Genomic DNA, 25,669 nt, shown 5'->3' with positions numbered 1-25,669 from the left:
TGAACCCCCAAGTGCTTCACAGAAGTTTATAACGCAGAGCCATGAAAATAAAAATAAAATATTATTTTCTCAAAAATGATCTTTTAGCCTGCAATTTTTTATTTTCCCAAGGGTAACAGGAGAAATTTGACCCCAAAAGTTGTTGTCCAGTTTCTCCTGAGTACGCTGATACCCCATATGTGGGGGTAAATCACTGTTTGGGCACATGCCGGGGCTCGGAAGTGAAGTAGTGACGTTTTGAAATGCAGACTTTGTGGGCGTCACGTTGCGTTTCCAGAGCCCCTGATGTGGCTTAACAGTAGAAACCCCCCACAAGTGACCCCATTTTGGAAACTAGACCCCCAAAGGAACTTATCTAGATGTGTGGTGAGCACTTTGAACCCCCAAGTGCTTCATAGAAGTTTATAATGCAGAGCCGTGAAAATAATAAATACGTTTTCTTTCCTCAAAAATAATTATTTAGCCCAGAATTTTTTAATTTTCCCAAGGGTAACAGGAGAAATTTGACCCCAATATTTGTTGTCCAGTTTCTCCTGAGTACGGTGATACCCCATATGTGGGGGTAAACTACTGTTTGGGCACATGCCGGGGCTTGGAATTGAAGTAGTGACGTTTTGAAATGCAGACTTTGATGGAATGGTCTGCGGGTGTCACGTTGCGTTTGCAGAGCCCCTGGTGTGCCTAAACAGTAGAAACCCCCACAAGTGACCCCATTTTAGAAACTAGACCCCCCCAAGGAACTTATCTAGATATGTGGTGAGCACTTTGAACCCCCAAGTGCTTCACAGACGTTTAGAACGCAGAGCCGTGAAAATAAAAAATCATTTTTCTTTCCTCAAAAATTATGTTTTAGCAAGCATTTTTTTAGATTCACAAGGGTAACAGGAGAAATTGGACCCCAGTAATTGTTACGCAGTTTGTCCTGAGTATGCTGGTACCCCATATGTGGGGGTAAACCACTGTTTGGACACACGTCAGGGCTCGGAAGTGAGGGAGCACCATTTGACTTTTTGAATACGAGATTGGCTGGAATCAATGGTGGCGCCATGTTGCGTTTGGAGACCCCTGATGTGCCTAAACAGTGGTAACCCCTCAATTCTAACTCCAACACTAACCCCAACACACCCCTAACTCTAATCCCAACTGTAGCCATAACCCTAATTCCAACGCTAACCCCAACACATCCCTAACCACAACCCTAACCCCAACACACCCCTAACCACAACCCTAATTCCAACCCTAACCCTAACCACAACCCTAATTCCAACCCTAACCCTAAGGCTATGTGCCCACGTTGCGGATTCGTGTGAGATATTTCCGCACCATTTTTGAAAAATCCGCGGGTAAAAGGCACTGCGTTTTACCTGCGGATTTTCCGCGGATTTCCAGTGTTTTTTGTGCGGATTTCACCTGCGGATTCCTATTGAGGAACAGGTGTAAAACGCTGCGGAATCCGCACAAAGAATTGACATGCTGCGGAAAATACAACGCAGCGTTTCCGCGCAGTATTTTCCGCACCATGGGCACAGCGGATTTGGTTTTTCATATGTTTACATGGTACTGTAAACCTGATGGAACACTGCTGCGAATCCGCAGCGGCCAATCCGCAGCCAAATCCGCACAGTGTGCACATAGCCTAATTCTAAAGGTATGTGCACACGCTGCGGAAAACGCTGCGGATCCGCAGCAGTTTCCCATGACTTTACAGTTCAATGTAAACCTACGGGAAACAAAAATCGCTGTACACATGCTGCGGAAAAACTGCACGGAAACGCAGCGGTTTACATTCCGCAGCATGTCACTTCTTTGTGCGGATTCCGCAGCAGTTTTACAACTGCTCAAATAGAAAATCGCAGTTGTAAAACCGCAGTGAAATGCGCAGAAAAAAACGCGGTAAATCCGCCATAAATCCGCAGCGGAAAAATCCGCAGAGGACCAGAATACGTGTGCACATACCGAAACCCTAACCCTACCCCTACCCCTAACCCTACCCCTAACCCTATTCTAACATTAGTGGAAAAAGAAAAATTCTTTATTTTTTTATTGTCCCTACCTATGGGGGTGACAAAGGCGGGGGGTCATTTATTATTTTTTTTATTTTGATCACTGAGATAGATTATATCTCAGTGATCAAAATGCACTTTGGAACGAATCTGCCGGCCGGCAGATTCGGCGGGCGCACTGCGCATGCGCCCGCCATTTTGGAAGATGGCGGCGCCCAGGGAGAAGACGGACGGGACCCCGGCTGGATCGGTAAGTATGATGGGGTGGGGGGGGGACCACGGGGGGGAATCGGATCGCGGGAGGGGTGGAACGGAGCACGGGGGGCGTGGAATGGAGCACGGGGGGGCTGGAATGGAGCACGGGGGGGCTGGAATGGAGCACGGGGGGGTGGAACGGAGCACTGGGGGGGGTGGATCGGAGTGCAGGGGGGGTGATTGGAGCACGGGGGGGTGATTGGAGCACGGGGGTGAGCGGACAAGAGCCCGGGGGGGAGCGGAGCACTGGACGGAGGGGAGCCGGAGCAGTGTACCGGCCAGATGGGGGGGCGATGGGTGGGGTGGGGGCACATTAGTATTTCCAGCCATGGCCGATGATATTGCAGCATCGGCCATGGCTGGATTGTAATATTTCACCAGTTATAATAGGTGAAATATTACAAATCGCTCTGATTGGCAGTTTCACTTTCAACAGCCAATCAGAGCGATCGTAGCCACGAGGGGGTGAAGCCACCCCCCCTGGGCTAAACTACCACTCCCCCTGTCCCTGCAGATCGGGTGAAATGGGAGTTAACCCTTTCACCCGATCTGCAGGGATGCAATCTTTCCATGACGCCACATAGGCGTCATGGGTCGGATTGGCACCGACTTTCATGACGCCTACGTGGCGTCATGGGTCGGGAAGGGGTTAAAAAAAAATTGGGTCCAAAGTAAAATTCTTGTGGGAAAAAAAAAGCTAAATGTTCATTTTTTTCCTTCCACATTACAAAAATTTATGTGAAGCACCTGAAGAGTTAATAACTTCTTGAATGTGATTTTGAGCACCTTGAGGGGTGCAGTCTTTAGAATGGGTTCATTTTGGGGTATTTTCTATCATTTACAACCCTCAGTCACTTCAAATGTAATATGGTCCCTAAAAAAAAAATGGTATTGTAAATTTTGTTGAAAAAATGAGATCTCTTGTCAACTTTTAACCTTTATAACTTCCTAACAAAAAAAAAAAATTGTTTAAAAAATTATGCTGATGTAAAGTAGACGTGAGAAATGTCGTTTACGAACGACCGGTATTTTGTGTGACATATCTGGTCTGATTTAAGAGCATATAAATTAAAAGTTTGAAAATTGCTAAATATTCAACATTTTTGCCAAATTTCCGCTTTTTTTAAATAAAATAAGCCCAAGTAATGTCAAACTTTACCACTATCATAAAGTATGAAATGTCACGAAAAAAACCATCTCCGAATCAGGGACACTGGTCAGAATTGTAAAATTTGGCCTGGTCATGAAGGTGAAAACAGCCTTGGGGTGTGAAGGGGTTTATCACGCGATGTATAGATAGATGGAAAAGAGAAGAATTAACTAGGTAGAAAGGCAAAATGAGCAATTGTAAGTACGTACACAGTGCCATAATAATATGATTACTGCAATATATTAACATGGTACAAATTTTCATTTGAGTGCTTCTTTAAAAGTTTTTTTCTGCTGTTTCATCAGTTAACAAAATTAAACCTGAATTGTCAAGACAAATCTAAATCAAGTCAATATTTAGTGTGACCACCCTTTACCATCGTCACTTCTTCTGGGTACACTTGTGCTTACTCCCAGGCTTTGAAGGAACGCGACAGGCAGTTGCACCAAACATCTTTGAGAACTAACCACTGTGGATGTTCTTCTGCAAATCCTTGTCTCTTTGTGTAACCCCACACAGCCTGGATTATTTTGAGATCAGGGCTGTGTTATCTGTGGGCCTGATAATCACTTTCAGGACAACTTTTTTATGCTGAAGATAGTTTTTAATTACATTGGTTTGATGTTTGGGGTCGTCAGACGCCTCCGTTATGATATTACATGATGGTTAAGTATCCATATGTATTTCTCAGCATTGAGGACACCATTAATCCTGACCAAATTCCAACTCCATTTGTTGAAATGCAACCAGAAACCTACAAGCAGCTTCCACCATGCTTCACTGTTCCTGCAGACACTCATTATTGTTCCGCTCTCTAGCAGTAATTAAAGTGAATGTGTCATCTGGAAATAATGACTTTTTTTTATGTCACGATCTATGAAATAAATCCTGATGATATGCCATTTTCACACTGATCCTAATCTTAAACTAACTTGTCTATTCTGTAAAGATTAGTTTCCATCTTATCATAGACAAGGAGAGAAAGCAACTATATGTAGATAACAAGGGATTCAACATTCACAACAGGTAATGGCCACAGCTCACCTCCTCCGCAGATGACGGAGCATGGCCGCAACACTTTGCTATAGAAGTCAGTGGACATCTGTGGACTCGGAATGTTGCTGTACAATGGCCCCCAGTGTGGTGAATCGGATATCTACTGATAGAATCTGCACTATAGTTTAGGAAACAGATTTGTGCTGTCCTGGTCTGATGACGTGTTCTGCAGCCAAACCAGCGCAGTCTTAATTTCTTTGTCCATTATCCTGTCCACCTCTGGCGTTTTAGTATTCCCCACAATCTCTTTCACATCATGACATCGCAGAGCCTGGTGATTGTCAGAGGTGCTAAGGACACCGGGCTGCAGAATTTAAAGGGAATCTGTCACCCCATTTTTCGCCTATAAGCTAGGGCCACCGCCATCAGGGGCTTATCTACAGCAGTCCGGGTCCAGCGCCTCCCATCTTCTTACGATGACGTCCTCTTTGCTTCCTGTCGCGGCTCCGGCGCAGGCATACTTTGTCCTGTTGAGGGCAGAGCAAAGTACTGCAGTGCGCAGGCCCTGGGAAAGGTCAGAGAGGCTTGGTGCCTGCGCACTGCATTACTTTGCTCTGCCCTCAACAGGACAGACCAAGCACGCCAGCGCAGGAGCCACGGCAGGAAGCAAAGAAGAGGACGTCATCGTAAGAAGATGGGAGACGCTGGACCCGGACTGCGATGCCCATCGGACCGGACCGCATCGGGACCGCCCCTGGGTGAGTATAATCTAACTTGTTTTTCTTACCTTTCAGGTTACATTGGGGGCTTATCTACAGCCTTACAGAATGCTATAGATAAGCCCCTGATGGCGGTGGCCTTAGCTTATGGGCGAAAAATGTTGTGACAGATTCCCTTTAAAGGTACCGTTACACTAAACGACTTACCAACGATCATGACCAGCGATACGACCTGGCCGTGATCGTTGGTAAGTAGTTGTATGGTCGCTGGGGAGCTGTCACACAGACAGCTCTCTCCAGCGACCAACGATCAGGGGAACGACTTCGGCATCGTTGAAACTGTCTTCAACAATGCCGAAGTCCCCGGGTAACCAGGGTAAACATCGGGTTACTAAGTGCAGGGCCGAGCTTAGTAACCCGATATTTACCCTGGTTACCATTGTAAAAGTAAAAAAAAAAAAAAACTGTACATACTCACATTCCGATGTCTGTCACGTCCCCCGCCGTCAGCTTCCCACACTGACTGTGTCAGCGCCGGCCGTAAAGCAGAGCACAGCGGTGACGTCACCGCTGTGCTCTGCTTTACGGCCGGCGCTGACAGTCAGTGCAGGGAAGCTGACGGCGGGGGACGTGACAGACATCGGAATGTGAGTATGTACAGTTTTTTTTTTTTTTTGTTTTTTTTACTTTTACAATGGTAACCAGGGTAAATATCGGGTTACTAAGCGCGGCCCTGCGCTTAGTAACCCGATATTTACCCTGGTTACCAGTGAACACATCCCTGGATCGGCGTCACACACGCCGATCCAGCGATGACAGCGGGTGATCAGCGACCAAAAAAATGTCCTGATCATTCCCCAGCGACCAACGATCTCCCAGCAGGGGCCTGATCGTTGGTCGCTGTCACACATAACGAGATCGTTAGCGGGATCGTTGCTACGTCACAAAAAGCGTGATGTTGCAACGATATCGTTAACGAAATCGTTGTGTGAAGGTACCTTAAGACTGCACTGTCTGGCTGCTGCAGAGGACTGGATGCGATGCAAGGCAAGGCTGTTCAAATATTTTTGCTTAACTTTAATTTGTATGTAGACCAAAAGGCTTTATAACCAGCATGTAGGCATTGTATATACAGTGGTGTGAAAGCTGGTAGGTTTTGGGACGACTACCAACAAGTCCATTTTCAACTGGCGTCTAGTGTTCCAAACTTGTCAGAATCGGGTGTTGGGGCAATAGTGTGTAAAAGAGCCTTCAACTTACTGCAGACGAGTCCTCCAGACATCACACAGATGGAGCTGGGGCGACACACCTCGCTTTGAGTGCACTCTAAAGGCCTAGAGGAGCGTCATTGATTAATTTCTGTAAGGTTCAAACCTTTTTTTAAGCTTTATTGGCCAAACGTCTGTTTAGAAAGCCAAAGCCCCCAGCTGTGTACCGCTGTGTCGGTGGTTGTGTGCCCCAAAACCTAGTTCAGAAGAGGCTCTGGCTTGTTTTTACCTTCACCCTCATTCCTCCTGGAAATGTAGCTCTCCTCGCTTCGTATAGGTAATTACTACCCTGCGTTCTTTGGGCTTCTAGTGATGCATAGAGTTTGACAGAGACCTGGTCAATATCAAACTGGAGTGAAAAGAGGTGAAGCTGAAATTCTTTTCCTGGCAGAGGCTTGCACTTGGCGGTCTGCGGTATGGATGCCGGCAGAACGTGAAACCAAGTAATCTGTTTGATAATAACGCTCAGATGGCGCTTAAATAAAAACCATCTGGAGACATTTGCTTTGTTCAGAGCCACATAACCAGAGCTGCCGATTTCAAGGCAAATTAGCTCCAACTTGTGCTGGGGGCGTTGGGAGCTTGGAGATCAGAGAGTGGCTAATCTTCTGCTTTCACTTACAGCAGGCCGCTACACAAATGCTGCAAATCCAGCAGCGCAGGCTAATGTACAGAAGGCTGGCGGAAATACTTCTCAGGCTCCAGATGATTTGCTTCCTGAGAACATGCCGCCCTGTTAATGTCATGCGCTGGTTGTAGAAAGGAGGTAACGCTGCAGTCACTGGCTTCTACTTTGCTTCACATTTATGGCTGAGGTCTGCATATTTGGAGGGGGTTCAGAAGCTGAGTGATAGATGTTCGCTGTGGTATATCGGCATTGGTCTCTTAACCATGTAGATGCCATATTTGATTTTTGACAGCATTATTTACAAGCGTGCACCAGCCCGTCCTACCCCACCCACTGCAAGGTGTTTGACGATATCAGTGGGATTCCACGTCAGACGCTGCTGAAGGCCCCATGACTTACCATCTTGGTACTTCTGTAAAAAGCGCCTGTGAGCTCCATAAGGGACATCCTTTTTAGTCTGTATGCTACAATACTTTGGTATTAACTACTGATTTTATATCCTATACAGTCACACAAAGAAACAAGGGTCTCATCTCAAAATACACAATTATACTTATAGAAAAGGGTATGAAAAACCCAAACCGTGCATATTAAACCCAATTATAATTCTTTATTAATTATTATAACATAACAATTAAAAAATTATCCATATAAAAGCAGGTTGCTGCTATTCAAAAAGCAGGGACAAACTATACACTACCAGCTAAGTAGACAAAACATAAACCAGTGCATAGTAAGACCTAGTTTGAAAGTATATCGCACAATGGTTGTTTGTAATATGCCTCACTTAGTTATACATGTGCACAATGTCTGTATGAGCTTTTACATGTAATGCCGCTGGTTGTGTGCAGTCCCCACCATCCCCAACGCATGTTTCCCCATACCGATATCTCATCCACCCATTGCAGAGAAAATCCGCAGCCGGATCATTTATGCTGTGGATTTTCACCCTTAGCAATGCAAAAAGTCTATGGTCATTCTGCAGACCTTCTGCAAACACGGTGATACATGCACAATTTTAAGGTGGTTTATGCCACTACTGATTTTCTGTCAAAGTTTCGCAGCAGATATGTCCCATGTGAACATACCTGCACTGCGAAATAAATCAGTTCAGAGATACCAGCTTGAACTTGATTCAATCTGTCCTACAGTTTTGTGTACAAATTTCAAAAACCTGACCGTCACATCCAAACATAAACTAAGTGTGGACAGGTGCTGAACCTAGAGTCACCAACTCATAAACACTCAAACAAAAAAGGCAGCACTCTGCAGCGCCATAGCATGCAAATATGAAAATTGAATTGCATTACTGCACTAGAAATATGAAAAACTGAGAAAGCTTAGCGCATAAATTGACCAATTCATGTGCACCTGGAAGCCACGGTAAGGCGTTTCTCTTTTCCAGGACCTAACACTGCCATTCCTCTCTTAGAATAAAGTCTTCTTCTGAATGGGCACCTAATGTGAGTCTTCTCTTAAGGTACCGTCACACATAACGATATCGTTAACGATATCGTTGCTTTTTGTGACGTAGCAACGATATCGTTAAGGAAATCGTTATGTGTGACAGCGACCAACGATCAGGCCCCTGCTGGGAGATCGTTGGTCGCTGAGGAAAGTCCAGAACTTTATTTAGTCGCTGGATCTCCCGCTGACATCGCTGGATCGGCGTGTGTGAAGCCGATCCAGCAATGTCTTCACTGGTAACCAGGGTAAACATAGGGTTACTAAGCGCAGGGCCACGCTTAGTAACCCGATGTTTACCCTGGTTACCAGCGTAAACGTTAAAAAAAAACAAACACTACATACTTACCTTCAGCTGTCTGTCCCCGGCGCTGTGCTTCTCTGCACTCCTCCTGCATCCTGTGTCAGCGCCGGACAGCCGGAAAGCAGAGCGGTGACGTCACCGCTCTGCTTTCTGGCTGACCGCCGAAGACCGTGCAGAGGAAAGCAGAGCGCCGGAGGACAGACAACTGAAGGTAAGTATGTAGTGTTTGTTTTTTTTAACGTTTACGCTGGTAACCAGGGTAAACATCGGGTTACTAAGCGCGGCCCTGCGCTTAGTAACCCGATGTTTACCCTGGTTACCGGGGACCCCGGGATCGTTGGTCGCTGGAGAGCGGTCTGTGTGACAGCTCTCCAGCGACCAAACAGCGACGCTGCAGCGATAGACATCGTTGTCGGTATCGCTGCAGCGTCGCTGAGTGTGAAGGTACTAGATAGACTAAAATCTATCTCTCTGTGGAGGATTAGTGGTCCTGCTGTAATTAAAACACCTGAGGCTAAAAGGCGGAGTGCTGAGTCAGAAGACTAATGAATACAAATTTCAAAAAACTGACCGTCCCATCCAAACTTGGACCAAGTTTTGTGTGTACAGCTCCTATGCAGATTTCTGTGCGTCTGTAGTTACAGCCAACAAACCTCTTCTCCAGTAATCCATGAACAGGGCAAAATTGCCTGCCTCTCGTGGCCTCTTGATTGCTTAAATGTTCATATGAATAAGGGGCAAGAAAATGTGCACCGTGGAGAGTATGGGATGCTGGATGTATGGTTTTTCAGCCCTTGCTGAAACTCCCACCCCAAATATAATCCGGTGTCTGTAAGTGAGCTGCAAAGGACAGGAACCAGCAGCTTAGGCTACGTTCACATTTGCGTTGTTGGGCGCAGCGTCGTCGACGCATACTGATGCATGCGTCATGCGCCCCTATCTTTAACATTGGGGCGCATGGACATGCGTTGTATTGCGTTTTACGACGCATGCGTCAATTTGACGCACCAGACAGGGCGTGGATGACGCTACTTGTAGCGTTTTCCCTGCGCCAAAACTCAAGAACATTACTAGTTTATGTCAACGCATGCGTCAAAAAACGCAGCGTTGTGATATGCGTTGTTGGTTGCGTCGACGACGCTGCGCCCAACAACGCAAATGTGAACGTAGCCTTATTGTGACAGTGTGAAAACTGTAATGTTTCAAGTATTAAGGTTTCTTTGTGTGAAGCTATATGAAAATTGAAAAATACTCTATAAATATTTGTATTTAAAACCAGACTGTCAGAACAATCCCTTTTTAGTAAGCATTTCCAATAAAATAAGATAACTTTACCCCTCCCTCCTTCTCAGCCTTGCAATAAACATAACGATGCACATTGATTTTACTCGGAGTGCTCCTTTGAACGTACATTTCTGCGCTCAGTCTATCGATACAGATAGATTAGTCCTGACAGTGTGGAATGTGCACACTGTCAGGATTATTCTCTACTGCCTGTTCTGGTGATCGTCACGTGTATGTGATTTGCATACTGAAGGTCACATGCAGAATTAACTTCTTTTTTTTTTTTTTTTTTTTTTTGCTTTTCCATGTATTATTGCGAAGAGCAAATGAGAAGCTAGTCGCTATATGACTATGAGTATACAAATAACATAACTATTGTGATATAACGACTGCTCTCAAGCAGGCAACGAAGAATCCGGACAGTGTCCAGATTCAGCACATGGTGCAGAAAACTTATGCTCAGCCCTGAAAACTCTTAAGTAGATTTTAAAATTAGCTTTCCTAATAATATCTTATAATTTTACAGGGGCAAATGCAACATCTCCCACTTCTCAGACATATTTGCTGCTCGGGAATTTAAAGCCAGGATAGACTCGTTCTTCTACATCCTGGGGTACAATCCAGAGACCAGGTACGTTCTCCCTTCTCAGGTATTCTTCATATTCCACGTGATGTTGAATGTGTGATTCATGCTGGAGAAGGAGGCAGGTTGAGTCCATTTGGTTACAGAGCTGAGACCTTTTTTTTTTCCATTGTTTTTGGCTGTTGGTTTTTGTATTTTAATGACCGACAAATGCAGTGCTGGGAATGAAGGTTTTACACAAATGTGCTCCCTTGGCCAATGTCCGATTCAACACATTGCTGACGATCTGTGTGTCCACATTGTGAGCCATTTATTGCTAGATCACAATTGGATATCTACTCTGCTACTGAAGAATTTAGTCCTTCCATATGTAGGACCACCTGCAAGACTATGACGTCCTACTTCTATCCAAGTAGTATGACCCTTCAGTGCTGCCATTTGCAGTCAGGCCCAGTGGTTCTTGGCATCTTCTGGCCTCCGTGATGGTGGCCGTATAAGCGAATTGTGTAGCTATAGTCATTGAAACTTGCATGCATCACATGGGAGATATATTCATTTTTCTGTAGCATTTAGCAGTTTTATTTGTGAAGAACTTGAACCCTAATTAACATTTAATAATATGGTTATCCTATGCAATCCTTGTTTTACATGGATGACCTCTATACTGATGACCGCCATGTAATGCTTCATTTCTTGCTACCGGGAAATATTTGGCTGGAAACTGCTTCCACCAGGAAAAGCTGTTTGGAACTGGATACGTGGCTGCCAGAAATTGGATACGTGGGTCAGGTGATCTCCCACAGGCCACATTTTTTATGTTGTTTTTATTCTATGATAAGCCAACCCCTTTTTCTTTGTGCTTGATGATGGGATCATGTGCGAATCTGAATTGCTCCTTGCTCTGATCTTACAAATACTTGACTGCTTTCTCATTAGCACCCACTGACAATTGTATAAGATCTGCAAACGATGAGAATTTTACTTGATTTTATTTAATTTTAAAGGTATTAATTTTCTATTGCAACAGCTAAATGGGAACTTTCAGGGGTTGTCCCACCAACTAGTTACATTGTAATCAATAAATGTGCTCCTGCTATGTATGGTGTATCTCAGCCAGGCAAATGTTACTACAGCTTGTGATCCCTTCATTCATCTGTATACTTATCATAAGTAGCTTATGCTCTCTTCCCAACCTGCCAGTAGCTGTGGTATGTGCCGTCCATGTACTGGAGCAGCTCTACGTGGTCGGACAAAGCCATTTCACAGTCCACAGCATTAGCGTATTTTATAAAATTATCTCAGCACGGAAGATTTTTTTTTTTTTTTTTAAATTTTATACAAGCAATTATTATTCTGAGATCTATTAAAATCTACCTTGTTTGTGGGACAACCACCCAAGATTCTGATGTTGCAAATCTGTCGGCGGTGAGAACAAGTAACAAGTAGACTGTAAGACAAATATTCTCTGACGAGAAAGAACCAAGATGCTTGCGCTTAGGCTGAATATGGATTTGTGATTTTAGGATGAAAATGGCAAAAAGCTTGACAGTGTTTTTGGCATAAATAATATATAGATTCACCTGCCTATACACCGGAGTTGTGTAGTATATACCATCATGAAAGTAGACTGTGGTCGGGTCTGTCTGCAAGAATTTTGCTTGGTTCCAAAATGCCAGCTAAAAAAGTAATGAAATGCTAGGAATCAAGAAGAAAAAGTATACCTATTTTGTGTGTACCTGGATTTGCCTTACCTTCCATCAGTAGTGCAGGATATCCACATTTTTCCTTTTTCACGTTTGTATCTGGAGCTAAAAAAGTATCAGCTCTTTACCCTGGCTTCATCTGTCATTATAGAGATTTATAAGTTGTATTTGGCACCAGGTCAAAAGTTGCCAGTTTTTGCTTCTATTTTATTACCTCTGCTCCAGAGTATTCAACTTTTTTCTCTTTTTTGAAATCTACTGTAGTATTCGAGAGATATGGGCCTTTTTATTTAGTGTTAATTTTTATTGTCTCTACCAAGGGGGCGTGATTCACAGGGAAATATATTAAAATCGTCAAGTCACGCCCAGGAGGATCCTGTGAGAAACGCCCCCTAATAGACCATATAAATTGGCATTGAATAAAAACGCCCATATCACTTGGGAATAAAATTGCAGTAAAACCTGGCCACTTCTGACCTGGTGACAGGCCTTCAAGAAGACCTCACTCTTCTTGTTAGATTTTTTTCAGTCATCAGTACAATAGGGAACTATGCCAGCATGTTTATATTGTTATAGACCTATCCATCCTTTCTAGGATCTGTGTAATGAGTTAATGGGTAATGCTTAATTATTTTATTTTATTATTTTCCTTAGTACTTTTTATTTGCTGTACCTAAAAGATGAACTTGGCTTCAAAGTAACTTCAGTAAAGCTTCATAGCTACTTTCAGAACTAGTTTTGCTGTTTTGTTGTTGTTGTTGTTGTTGTTTTTAACACTCTTGATTTAGGAGTTGATGCTCATTGTAATTAAAAAGTAGGGTTCTGTAACTCTTCCTATTTGGGGGTTCACTTGATGATCACCTATGTTTCAGGGAATAGGAGGAACTTAACGAGAAGGCCGTCCTCTGCATCAAAGCCATAGAACTGATATTTCCCAGAGCAAAATAATTGTATTTGTACTCAGATTTTATAAATGTATTCAGGTGTAGGAGCGATCATTTACCCTATGATGGCATAAATGACACGCCACCAATCTCTAGCTCTGGGCCTTAATGAAAGGGAACGTTTTTTGTAATATTGGGTGATATTACTCAATTTTTGCAATTTGTTAACAGACGCCATCTATCCATCAGTATGTATAGGACCAAGTATCAAGAGGACCTGTCACTTGCCATAATTAAGTAGTTTTTGTTTACCTGTTCTAAATTATGCGGTTCCCAAAATATCCCCTACGACATTAGTCGGTATCAGATTTTTATTTTCAGCCTAAGATGATTATTATCGGTTCAAAAACATCCAAAAATACCCGACCATTATTGTGACATTTAATGAATGATTTGCTTTAACAGACAAAGTTTCACAGATCAGGCTGACTATCGTCCGATATGGTTAGAATTGGCCTTTACTTTCAACTTTGTATGTGCTCCACTAGAGCTACAACATTAATATGGAGATTTAGGGGGGGGAGGCATTTAAGAAGCAATACTTTTAAATGGTTCTTTTTGGTGATATTCTACTATACAATTTTCTTAAACATGGTCCGCATTTCAGAAGTAAGCATGCATAATTTTGGAAAAATTATGAGAAAAAAATTAATTTCTCGACGTTTTTTACATACACACATAAATTTGTATGTATCCATGATAACCAGACTTCTTCAGAACTGTTTAAGAAATAAGTAAATATGTCTGTGTGTCTGTATAGTATATACAATCACGAAAGCAGACGCTGGTCGGCTCTGTCTGCAAGAATTTTCCTTGGCTCTAAAATGGCTGCTAAAAAAGTAATAAACTGGTAGGACTCAATTAAAAAAGTATACCTATTTTGTGTGTACCTGGATTTTGCCATCAATAACGCAGGATATCCATATTTTTCCTTCTTCACATTTGTATCTGGAGCTAAAAAAGTATCAGCTCTTTGCCCTGTCACTGTAGATAAATATAGATAGATAGATAGATATATATATATATCTATATATATATATATATATATATAGATATAGATATATATATATATATAAAGATCTGTAGATAAAAAAATATATATAGATCTGTAGATAAAAATATATATATATATATATATATTTTTTTTTTTTTTTTTAACACCCCTGCAATTCTGTAAGATAATACTTCTTCCTGAAAATGATTGCAAACACAAATTATTTGGTATTATTATCTTCATTTAATTTGTCTTAAATGAAAAAACACAAAAAGTATTGTGCTAAAGCCAAATTGTATATAATTCCACACCAAACATAAAAAAGGGGGTAGACAAAAATATTGGCACTGTTCGAAAAATCATGTGATGCTTCTCTAATTAGTGTAATTAACAGCACCAGTAACTTACCTGTGGCACCTAACAGGTGTTGGCAATAACTAAATCACACTTGCAGCCAGTTGACATGGATTAAAGTTGACTCAACCTCTGTCCTGTGTCCTTGTGTGACCACATTGAGCATGGAGAAAAGAAAGAAGACCAAAGAACTGTCTGAGGTTGTGCGGATGTTGGATAAAGAACCTCGACTAACATCCAAATAAGTTCCAGCTGCCCTGCAGTCCGAGGGTACAACAGTGTCAGCCCGTACTATCCGTCGGCGTCTGAATGAAAAGGGACTGTATGGTAGGAGACCCAGGAAGACCCCACTTCTTACCCCGAGACATAAAAAAGCCAGGCTGGAGTTTGCCAAAACTTACCTGAAAAAGCCTAAAAAGTTTTGGAAGAATGTTCTCTGGTCAGATGAGACAAAAGTAGAGCTTTTTGGCCAAAGGCATCAACATAGAGTTTACAGGAGAAAAAAAGAGGCATTCAAAGAAAAGAACACGGTCCCTACAGTCAAACATGGCGGAAGTTCCCTGATGTTTTGGGGTTGCTTTGCTGCCTCTGGCACGGGACTGCTTGACCGTGTGCATGGCATTATGAAGTCTGAAGACTGCCAACAAATTTTGCAGCATAATGTAGGGCCCAGTGTGAGAAAGCTGGGTCTCCCTCAGAGGTCATGGGTCTTCCAGCAGGACAATGACCCAAAACATACTTCAAAAAGCACTAGAAAATGGTTTGAGAGAAAGCACTGGAGACTTCTGACGTGGCAGCAATGAGTCCAGACCTGAATCCCATAGAACACCTGTGGAGAGATCTAAAAATGGCAGTTTGGAGAAAGCACCTTCAAATATCAGGGACCTGGAGCAGTTTGCCAAAGAAGAATGGTCTAAAATTCCAGCAGAGCATTGTAAGAAACTCATTGATGGTTACCAGAAGCGGTTGATCGCAGTTATTTTGGCTAAAGGTTGTGCAACCAAGTATTAGGCTGAGGGTGCCAATACTTTTGTCTGGCCCATTTTTGGAGTTTTGTGTGAAATGATCAATGTTTTGCTTTTTGCTTCATTCTCTTTTGTGTTTTTTCATTTAAGACAAATTAAATGAAGATAATGATACCAAAGAATTTGTGATTGCAATCATTTTCAGGAAGAAACTGAGTATTATCTGACAGAATTGCAGGGGTGTCAATACTTTTGGCCATGACTGTATATATATATATATCTCTACTATATAAAGCTGAATGTGTGTGTGTGTGTGTGTGTGTCCGGGATTGGCATCTGCACCGTCGCAGCTACAGCCACAAAATTTTGCACAGTCACACGTCTGGACCCCGAGAGCATCATAGGCTATATTGTGAGGCGAAATTTTAACCCCGCGCGTTCCAATTCACCAAACAATTTTGCCCCTATCTACATAATGGGGAAAAAAGTGAAAGGAAAAGTGTTGGAGGCGTCGCAGCTACAGCCACAAAATTTTGCACAGTCACACGTCTGGACCCTGAGAGCGTCATAGGCTATGTTGTGAGGTGAAATTTTAACTCCGCGCTTTCCAATTCACCAAACTATTTTTCCCCTATCTACATAATGGGGAAAAGTGGAAGGAAAAGTGTTGGAGGCAAATTGACAGCTGCCAGATTTGAACAAGGGGGACTTAAAGAGTGAGAGCGATGGCGCAAAAGAGTATATACCGTACAGTTGCTAAGGTGAGACCCCGACATGGGATACTCACCACACACTGGGATATGAACACACACAAAATGCGCCACACACTACCATGTGCTTGAACACATATACCACCCTCAGCACACATTTCACCACACATACACCAACCTCACCACATAAAAGTCGAAACACAAAAGTCGCCGCTCAAAACTCACCACGCGCAAAACTCGCCACATGCAAAAAATAGGCTCACGCAAAACTCGCCACAAGTGCAAAACTCACCTCATGGAAAACTCGTCACACGCAAAACTTGCACATGCGGAAAAATTGACACATGCACAAAATTTGCAACACATGCAAAAGTTGCCTCGCACAAAACTTGCACATACTCAAAAGGCACCAGACATAAAACTCACCACGCGCAAAACTCGCCATGCGCAAAACTTGCTGCACACAACTTGCTACACTAACCTGTCACATGCAACTCGACACACAAAAAGTTGCTACACGCATGTTGCCACACAAAACTCATCTCACAAAAGTCGCTACATGCATGTCGCCACACACAACTCAACACACACAACTTGACAAACGAAACTCGCCCTAAAACACACACAAGTCTGGTATTAGCCTTCAAAAATAAAAATCTGATTAATAAGCAGACAAACTACAAGAGCAACAAATGTACCATATAGGAAATACGGCAGCTGTCAGTCACATGACCTGTCTATTATGTGTATGTGTGAGCTAATATATACTGCCAGGGGGAGGGCTTCCTGTTGGCTGGGGATTTATCAGGCTGCCAATTTAGCTTACAAATACTGAGGTAAAAATACTGAGCAAATAACGTGTTAACGAGGTCTAATACAGGAGATCAGGGCAGCACACTGCAGCGCCAAAACATGCAAACTTGAAAACACGAAATTTGAACTGCATTACTGCACTAGAAATATGAAAAATGAGAGCTTTTAGCGCATAAAAATGGCCATTTTTATGCGCTAAAAGCTCTCATTTTTCATATTTTTAGTGCAGTAATGCAGTTCAAATTTCGTGTTTTCAAGTTTGCATGTTTTGGCGCTGCAGTGTGCTGCCCTTTTTACTTAACTATATACGAGTTGGCGACTCTGGGTTCAGCACCTGTTCACACTCAGTCTATGTTTGGATGTGCAGGTCAGGTTTTTGAAATGTAATACAGGAGATCACACAGGTATATACTATATACAGGGGAGATGACACACACATATATATACTATATACAGGAGAGATGACACACAGGTATATACTATATAAAGGAGGAGATGACATACAGGTACATATTATATACAGGAGGAGATGACATACAGGTATATACTATATACAGGAGGAGATGACACACAGGTATATACTATATACAGGAGCAGATTACCTACAGGTATATACTATATACAGGAGGAGATGACATACAGGTATATGCTATATATAGAAGATGACATACAGGTATATACAGGTCCTTCTCAAAAAATTAGCATATAGTGTTAAATTTCATTATTTACCATAATGTAATGATTACAATTAAACTTTCATATATTATAGATTCATTATCCACCAACTGAAATTTGTCAGGTCTTTTATTGTTTTAATACTAATGATTTTGGCATACAACTCCTGATAACCCAAAAAACCTGTCTCAATAAATTAGCATATCAAGAAAAGGTTCTCTAAACGACCTATTACCCTAATCTTCTGAATCAACTAATTAACTCTAAACATATGCAAAAGATACCTGAGGCTTTTATAAACTCCCTGCCTGGTTCATTACTCAAAACCCCCATCATGGGTAAGACTAGCGACCTGACAGATGTCAAGAAGGCCATCATTGACACCCTCAAGCAAGAGGGTAAGACCCAGAAAGAAATTTCTCAACAAATAGGCTGTTCCCAGAGTGCTGTATCAAGGCACCTCAATGGTAAGTCTGTTGGAAGGAAACAATGTGGCAGAAAACGCTGTACAACGAGAAGAGGAGACCGGACCCTGAGGAAGATTGTGGAGAAGGACCGATTCCAGACCTTGGGGAACCTGAGGAAGCAGTGGACTGAGTCTGGTGTGGAAACATCCAGAGCCACCGTGCACAGGCGTGTGCAGGAAATGGGCTACAGGTGCCGCATTCCCCAGGTAAAGCCACTTTTGAACCATAAACAGCGGCAGAGGCGCCTGACCTGGGCTACAGAGAAGCAGCACTGGACTGTTGCTAAGTGGTCCCAAGTACTTTTTTCTGATGAAAGCAAATTTTGCATGTCATTCGGAAATCAAGGTGCCAGAGTCTGGAGGAAGACTGGGGAGAAGGAAATGCCAAAATGCCTGAAGTCCAGTGTCAAGTACCCACAGTCAGTGATGGTGTGGGGTGCCATGTCAGCTGCTGGTGTTGGTCCACTGTGTTTCATCAAGGGCAGGGTCAATGCAGCTAGCTATCAGGAGATTTTGGAGCACTTAATGCTTCCATCGGCTGAAATGCTTTATGGAGATGAAGATTTCATTTTTCAGCACGACCTGGCACCTGCTCACAGTGCCAAAACCACTGGTAAATGGTTTACTGACCATGGTATTACTGTGCTCAATTGGCCTGCCAACTCTCCTGACCTGAACCCCATAGAGAATCTGTGGGATATTGTGAAGAGAAAGTTGAGAGACGCAAGACCCAACACTCTGGATGAGCTTAAGGCCGCTATTGAAGCATCCTGGGCCTCCATAACATCTCAGCAGTGTCACAGGCTGATTGCCTCCATGCCACGCCGCATTGAAGCAGTCATTTCTGCCAAAGGATTCCCGACCAAGTATTGAGGGCATAACTGAACATTATTATTTGTTGGTTTTTTTGTTTATTAAAAAACACTTTCATTTGATTGGATGGGTGAAATATGCTAATTTATTGAGACAGGTTTTTTTGGTTATCAGGAGTTGTATGCCAAAATCATCAGTATTAAAACAATAAAAGACCTGACAAATTTCAGTTGGTGGATAATGAATCTATAATATATGAAAGTTTAATTGTAATCATTACATTATGGTAAATAATGAAATTTAACACTATATGCTAATTTTTTGAGAAGGACCTGTACTATATACAGGAGGAGATGAGACACAGATATATACTATATACAGGGGAGATGACACACCGGTATATACTATATACAGGAGGAGATGACATACAGGTATATACTATATATAGAAGGAGATGACATACAGGTATATACTATATATAGGAGGAGATGACATACAGGTATATACTATATATAGGAGGAGATGACATACAGGTATATGCTATATATAGGAGATGACGACATACAGGTATATACTATATACAGGGGAGATGACACACAGCAGGTATATACTATATACAGGGGAGATGGCATACAGGTATATACTATATACAGGAGATGACATACAGGTGTATACTATATATAAGGGAGATGACAAACATGTATATACTGAGGTGAAAATGAGAGGTGTGAGGTGAAAATGAAAAGGTGTGAGTGCAAAATGAGAGGAGTGAGGGAAAATAGTGTAGTGATCGGAAAATGACAGATGTGAGGTCGAAAAGACAAGTGTTAGGCGGGAATGAGAGGAGTGAGGGAGAAAATGAGAGGTGTGAGGGAGAAAATGAGAGATGTGAGGGGGAAAATTAAAGATGTGATTGGGAAAATGAGAGGCGTGATGGGAAAATAAGAGAAGTGACGTGCTATAACTAACCACAGATATTTAATATGCCCAGGCAACGCCGGGCTCTTCAGCTAGTATATATATATATATATATATATATATATATATATATATATATATATATATACACACACACTAGATGTGGAATATGTATGTCCATGTAGTATATTGCCCAGTCACGTAGTATATTGCCCAGTCACGTAGTATATTGCCCAGCGACGTAGTATATTGCACAGCCCACATAGTATATTGCACAGCCCACGTAGTATATTGGCCAGTCACGTAGTATATTGGCCATTCACGTAGTATATTGCCCAGTCACGTAGTATATTGCACAGCCCACGTAGTATATTGCACAGCCCACGTAGTATATTGCCCAGTCACGTAGTATACAGCACAGCACAGCAATGGAGTATATTGCCCAGCGATGTAGTCACGTAGTATATTGCCCAGCGACGTAGTATATTGCCCAGTCACGTAGTATATTGCACAGCCCACGTAGTATATTGCACAGCCCACGTAGTATATTGCACAGCCCACGTAGTATATTGCACAGCCCACGTAGTATATTGCCCAGCGACGTAGTATATTGCCCAGTCACGTAGTATATTGCACAGCCCACGTAGTATATTGCACAGCCCACGTAGTATATTGCCCAGTCACGTAGTATACAGCACAGCACAGCAATGGAGTATATTGCCCAGCGATGTAGTCACGTAGTATATTGCCCAGCGACGTAGTATATTGCCCAGTCACGTAGTATATTGCACAGCCCACGTAGTATATTGCACAGCCCACGTAGTATATTGCACAGCCCACGTAGTATATTGCCCAGCGACGTAGTATATTGCCCAGTCACGTAGTATGCAGCACAGCAATGGAGTATATAGCACAGCAATGGAGTATATTGCCCAGCAACGTAGTATATTGCCCAGTCACGTAGTATATTGCCCAGTCACGTAGTATACAGCATAGCGATGGAGTATATTGCACAGCGACGTAGTATATTGCCCAGTCACGTAGTATATTGCACAGCCCACGTAGTATATTGCCCAGTCACGTAGTATATTGCCCAGTCACGTAGTATATTGCACAGCCCACGTAGTATATTGCCCAGCGACCTAGTATATTGCCCAGTCACTTAGTATATTGCCCAGTCACGTAGTATAGTGCACAGCCCACGTAGTATATTGCCCAGCCACATAGTATACAGCACAGCGACGTAGTATATTGCCCAGCCACGTATATATTGCCCAGTCACGTAGTATATTGCCCAGTCACGTAGTATATTGCACAGCCCACGTAGTATATTGCACAGCCCACGTAGTATATTGCCCAGCGACGTAGTATATTGCCCAGTCACGTAGTATATTGCACAGCCCATGTAGTATATTGCCCAGCGACGTAGTATATTGCCCAGTCACGTAGTATACAGCACAGCAATGGAGTATATTGCCCAGCGACGTAGTATATTGCCCAGTCACGTAGTATACAGCATAGCGATGGAGTATATTGCACAGCGACGTAGTATATTGCCCAGTCACGTAGTATATTGCACAGCCCACGTAGTATATTGCCCAGTCACGTAGTATATTGCACAGCCCACGTAGTATATTGCCCAGCGACCTAGTATATTGCCCAGCGACCTAGTATATTGCCCAGTCACTTAGTATATTGCCCAGTCACGTAGTATACAGCACAGCGATGGAGTATATTGCCCAGTCAAGTAGTATAGTGCACAGCCCACGTAGTATATTGCCCAGCCACGTAGTATACAGCAGCGACGTAGTATATTGCCCAGCCACGTAGTATATTGCCCAGCCACGTAGTATATTGCCCAGTCACGTAGTGTATTGCCCATTCACGTAGTGTATTGCCCAGTCACGTAGTATATTGCACAGCGACGGAGTATGCAGCCCAGAGCCACGTAGTATAGAGACTTTACAAAAAACAAAAAACATATACTCACCTTCCGAAGGCCCATTGAAGTCCTGCTATACTCACCATCCGCCGCATTTCTCGCTCCTCTCCACGCTCCCGGGATCGCTCCATTGCAAGCGTCAGCTTCCGGTCCCAGGGCTGGTACGAGCAGGACCTATGATGACGTCGCGGTCACATGACTGTGACGTCACGGCAGGTCCTTGTCGCACACAAGCCCTGGGACTGGAAGCTGCCACTTGCAATGGAGCCGTCCCGGGAGCGTCCCGAGGAGCGGGAAAGGCGGTGGAGGGTGAGTATAGCAGGTTTTTTTTTTTATTATTATTTTTAACATGACATATTTTTACTATTGATGCTGCATAGGCAGCATCAATAGTAAATAGTTGGGACACACAGGGTTAATAGCAGCGGTAACGGAGTGCGTTACACCGCGGTCCGTTACCACTGCCATTAACCCTGTGTGAGCGATGAGTGGAGGGGATTATGGAGCGGGCATCGGGCAGTGAGTGCGGGGGGGGACTAATCGGACTGTGGCCGTCGCTGATTGGTTCCGGCAGCCATGACAGGCAGCTGCCGAGACCAATCAGCGAATGAATAACCGTGACAGAAGGACAGACAGACGGAAGTGACCTTTAGACAATTATATAGTAGATATATTGCTCAAAAAAATCAAGAGAACATTTAAACAACAAAATGGAACTCCATGTCACGCTTCTGTGAAATCAACCTGTCCAGTTATGAAGCAACACTGATTGTGAAGCAATTTCTCCTGCTGTTGTGCAAATGGAACAGACAGGTAGACATTATAGGAGATTAGCAAGACAACCCCTATTAAGGAGTGGTTCTGCAGGGGGTGACCACAGACCATTGCTCTGTCCTCATCCTTTTTGGCTGTTTTTAGTCTCTTTTGCATTTTGTCATTGCTCTCTCTCTCCTAGAGGGTACTGTACAGTAGCATGAGGCAGTGTCTACAGTACAACCCACAGAAGTTGCTCAGGTAGTGCAGCTCATCCTGGATGGCACATCAATGTCATAAAGCTGTGGCAAAAAGGGTAGCTGTGTCTGTCAGCACAGTGTCCAGAGTATGGAGCAGATACCAGGAGGGAGTCAAAGGGGGTTAACAACCCAGCAGCAGGACTGCTACCTCTTCCTCCTTCCTTCCTGCATGACCTCCAGCTATGGGATTGCGATCTGAGGAGTTTTGTTCGCGGAACCACTTAGTTATCACTTTTGCTTTGTGACATGGTCTCCATCATGCTGGAAATAGCATTGTTCATCACCAGATTGCTTCTGGATCGTTGGGAGAAGTTGCTCTTGGAGGATGTTTAGATACCATTCTTTATTAAAGGGAACCTGTCAGCAGGTTTGTGCACAGTAATCTACCGACAGTGGTTGGTGCCGTTATACTGATTAAAATGATACCTTGGTTGATGAAATCCGTCTTGTGGTTGTTAAATCTTGTGTTTCAATTTCGAGTTAATGATATGGTCGTACTCTGGTGCAGCCTGTGAGGTTGGGGTGGGAGGGTATTCATGTGTATGGCTTCTACATGTTTGTCATCTCCCTTATATATAGTATACACCTGTATGTAATCTCCTGTACATAGTATACACCTGTATGTCATCTCCTGTATATAGTATATACCTGTATGTCATCTCCCCTGTAAATAGTATATACCTGCTGTATGTCATCTCCTCCTGTATATTGTATATACCTATGTGTCATCTCCTCCTGTATATAGTATATACCTGTATGTCATCTCTTCTGTATATACTATATACCTGTATGTCATCTCCTCCTATATATAGTATATACCTGTATGTCATCTCCTCCTATATATAGTATATACATGTATGTCATCTCCCCTGTATATAGTATATACCTGCTGTCATCTCCTCCTCTATATACCTGTTATCTCCTCTTTTATATAGTATATACCTGTCATCTCCTCCTGTATATAGTATATACGTGTCATCTCCTCCTGTATATAGTATATACCTGTCATCTCCTCCTGTATATAGTATATACGTGTCCTCTCCTATATATAGTATATACCTGTATGTCATCTCCTCCTATATATAGTATATACCTGTATGTCATCTCCCCTGTATATAGTATATACCTGCTGTGTCATCTCCTCCTCTATATACCTATGTGTCATCTCCTCTTTTATATAGTATATACCTGTCATCTCCTCCTGTATTTAGTATATATGTGTCATCTCCTCCTGTATATAGTATATACCTGTGTCATCTCCTCCTGTATATAGTATATACCTGTGTCATCTCCTCCTGTATATAGTATATATCTGTCATCTCCTCCTGTATATAGTATGTACCTGTATGTCCTCTCCTCCTGTATATAGTATATACCTGTGTCATCTCCTCCTGTATATAATAATAATAATAATAATTTTTATTTATATAGCGCCAACATATTCCGCAGCGCTTTACAAATTATAGAGGGGACTTGTACAGACAATAGACATTACAGCATAACAGAAATACAGTTCAAAACAGATACCAGGAGGAATGAGGGCCCTGCTCGCAAGCTTACAAACTATGAGGAAAAGGGGAGACACGAGAGGTGGATGGTAACAATTGCTTTAGTTATTCGGACCGGCCATAGTGTAAGGCTCGGGTGTTCATGTAAAGCTGCATGAACCAGTTAACTGCCTAAGTATGTAGCAGTACAGAAACTGCTACATACTTATATATACCTGTGTGTGTATATATATATACCTGTATGTCATCTCCTCCTGTATATAGTATATACCGGTGTCATCTCCTCCTGTATATAGTATATACCTATGTCATCTCCTCCTGTATATAGTATATACCTGTCATCTCCCCTGTATATAGTATATACCTGTGTCATCTCCCCTGTATATAGTATATACCTGTGTCATCTTCCCTGTATATAGTATATACCTGTGTCATCTCCCCTGTATATAGTATATACCAGTGTCATCTCCTGTATATAGTATATACCTGTGTCATCTCCTCCTGTATATAGTATATACGTGTCATCTCCTCCCGTATATAGTATATACCCGTGTCATCTCCCCTGTATATAGTATATACGTGTCATCTCCCCTGTATATAGTATGTGCCTGTATGTCATCTCCCCTGAATATGGTATATACCAGTGTCATCTCCACCTATATATAGTATATACCTGTGTCATCTCCTATATATAGTATATACGTGTCATCTCCTGTATATAGTATATACGTGTGTCATCTCCTCCTGTATATAGTATATACCTGTCATCTCTCCTGTATATAGTATATACTGTGTGTCATCTCTCCTGTATATAGTATATACTGTGTGTCATCTCCCCTGTATTTAGTATATATCTGTATGTCATCTCCTCCTGTATTAGACCTCGTTCACACGTCGTTTGCTCAGTATTTTTACCTCAGTATTTGTAAGCTAAATTGGCAGCCTGATAAATCCCCAGCCAACAGGAAGCCCTCCCCCCTGGCAGTATATATTAGCTCACACACACACATAATAGACAGGTCATGTCACTGACAGCTGCCGTATTTCCTATATGGTACATTTGTTGCTCTTGTAGTTTGCCTGCTTATTAATCGGATTTTTATTTTTGAAGGATAATACCAGACTTGTGTGTGTTTTAGGGCGAGTTTCATGTGTCAAGTTGTGTGTGTTAAGTTGCATGTGGCGACATGCATTTAG

General features: G+C 42.7%; 1 protein-coding gene across 4 annotated transcripts in view; it reads left to right on the top strand.

Moving 5' to 3' along the window:
• The window catches only part of RERE (arginine-glutamic acid dipeptide repeats), a 342,283-nt gene that overhangs the window by 240,493 nt on the left and 76,121 nt on the right, over positions 1-25,669 (top strand). For all 4 annotated transcript variants that reach the window (XM_069741281.1, XM_069741280.1, XM_069741282.1 and 1 more), the window contains exon 6: positions 10,598-10,702. In XM_069741281.1, coding sequence (XP_069597382.1) covers positions 10,598-10,702 — 105 coding nt within the window. The remainder of the gene's footprint in view (positions 1-10,597; positions 10,703-25,669) is intronic.

This window comes from Ranitomeya imitator, chromosome 10 (assembly GCF_032444005.1).
Source record: "Ranitomeya imitator isolate aRanImi1 chromosome 10, aRanImi1.pri, whole genome shotgun sequence".
NCBI classification, from domain to species: Eukaryota; Metazoa; Chordata; class Amphibia; order Anura; family Dendrobatidae; genus Ranitomeya; species Ranitomeya imitator.
Note: the sequence above shows the minus strand (reverse complement) of the source record. Positions and strands in the feature narration are given on the sequence as shown.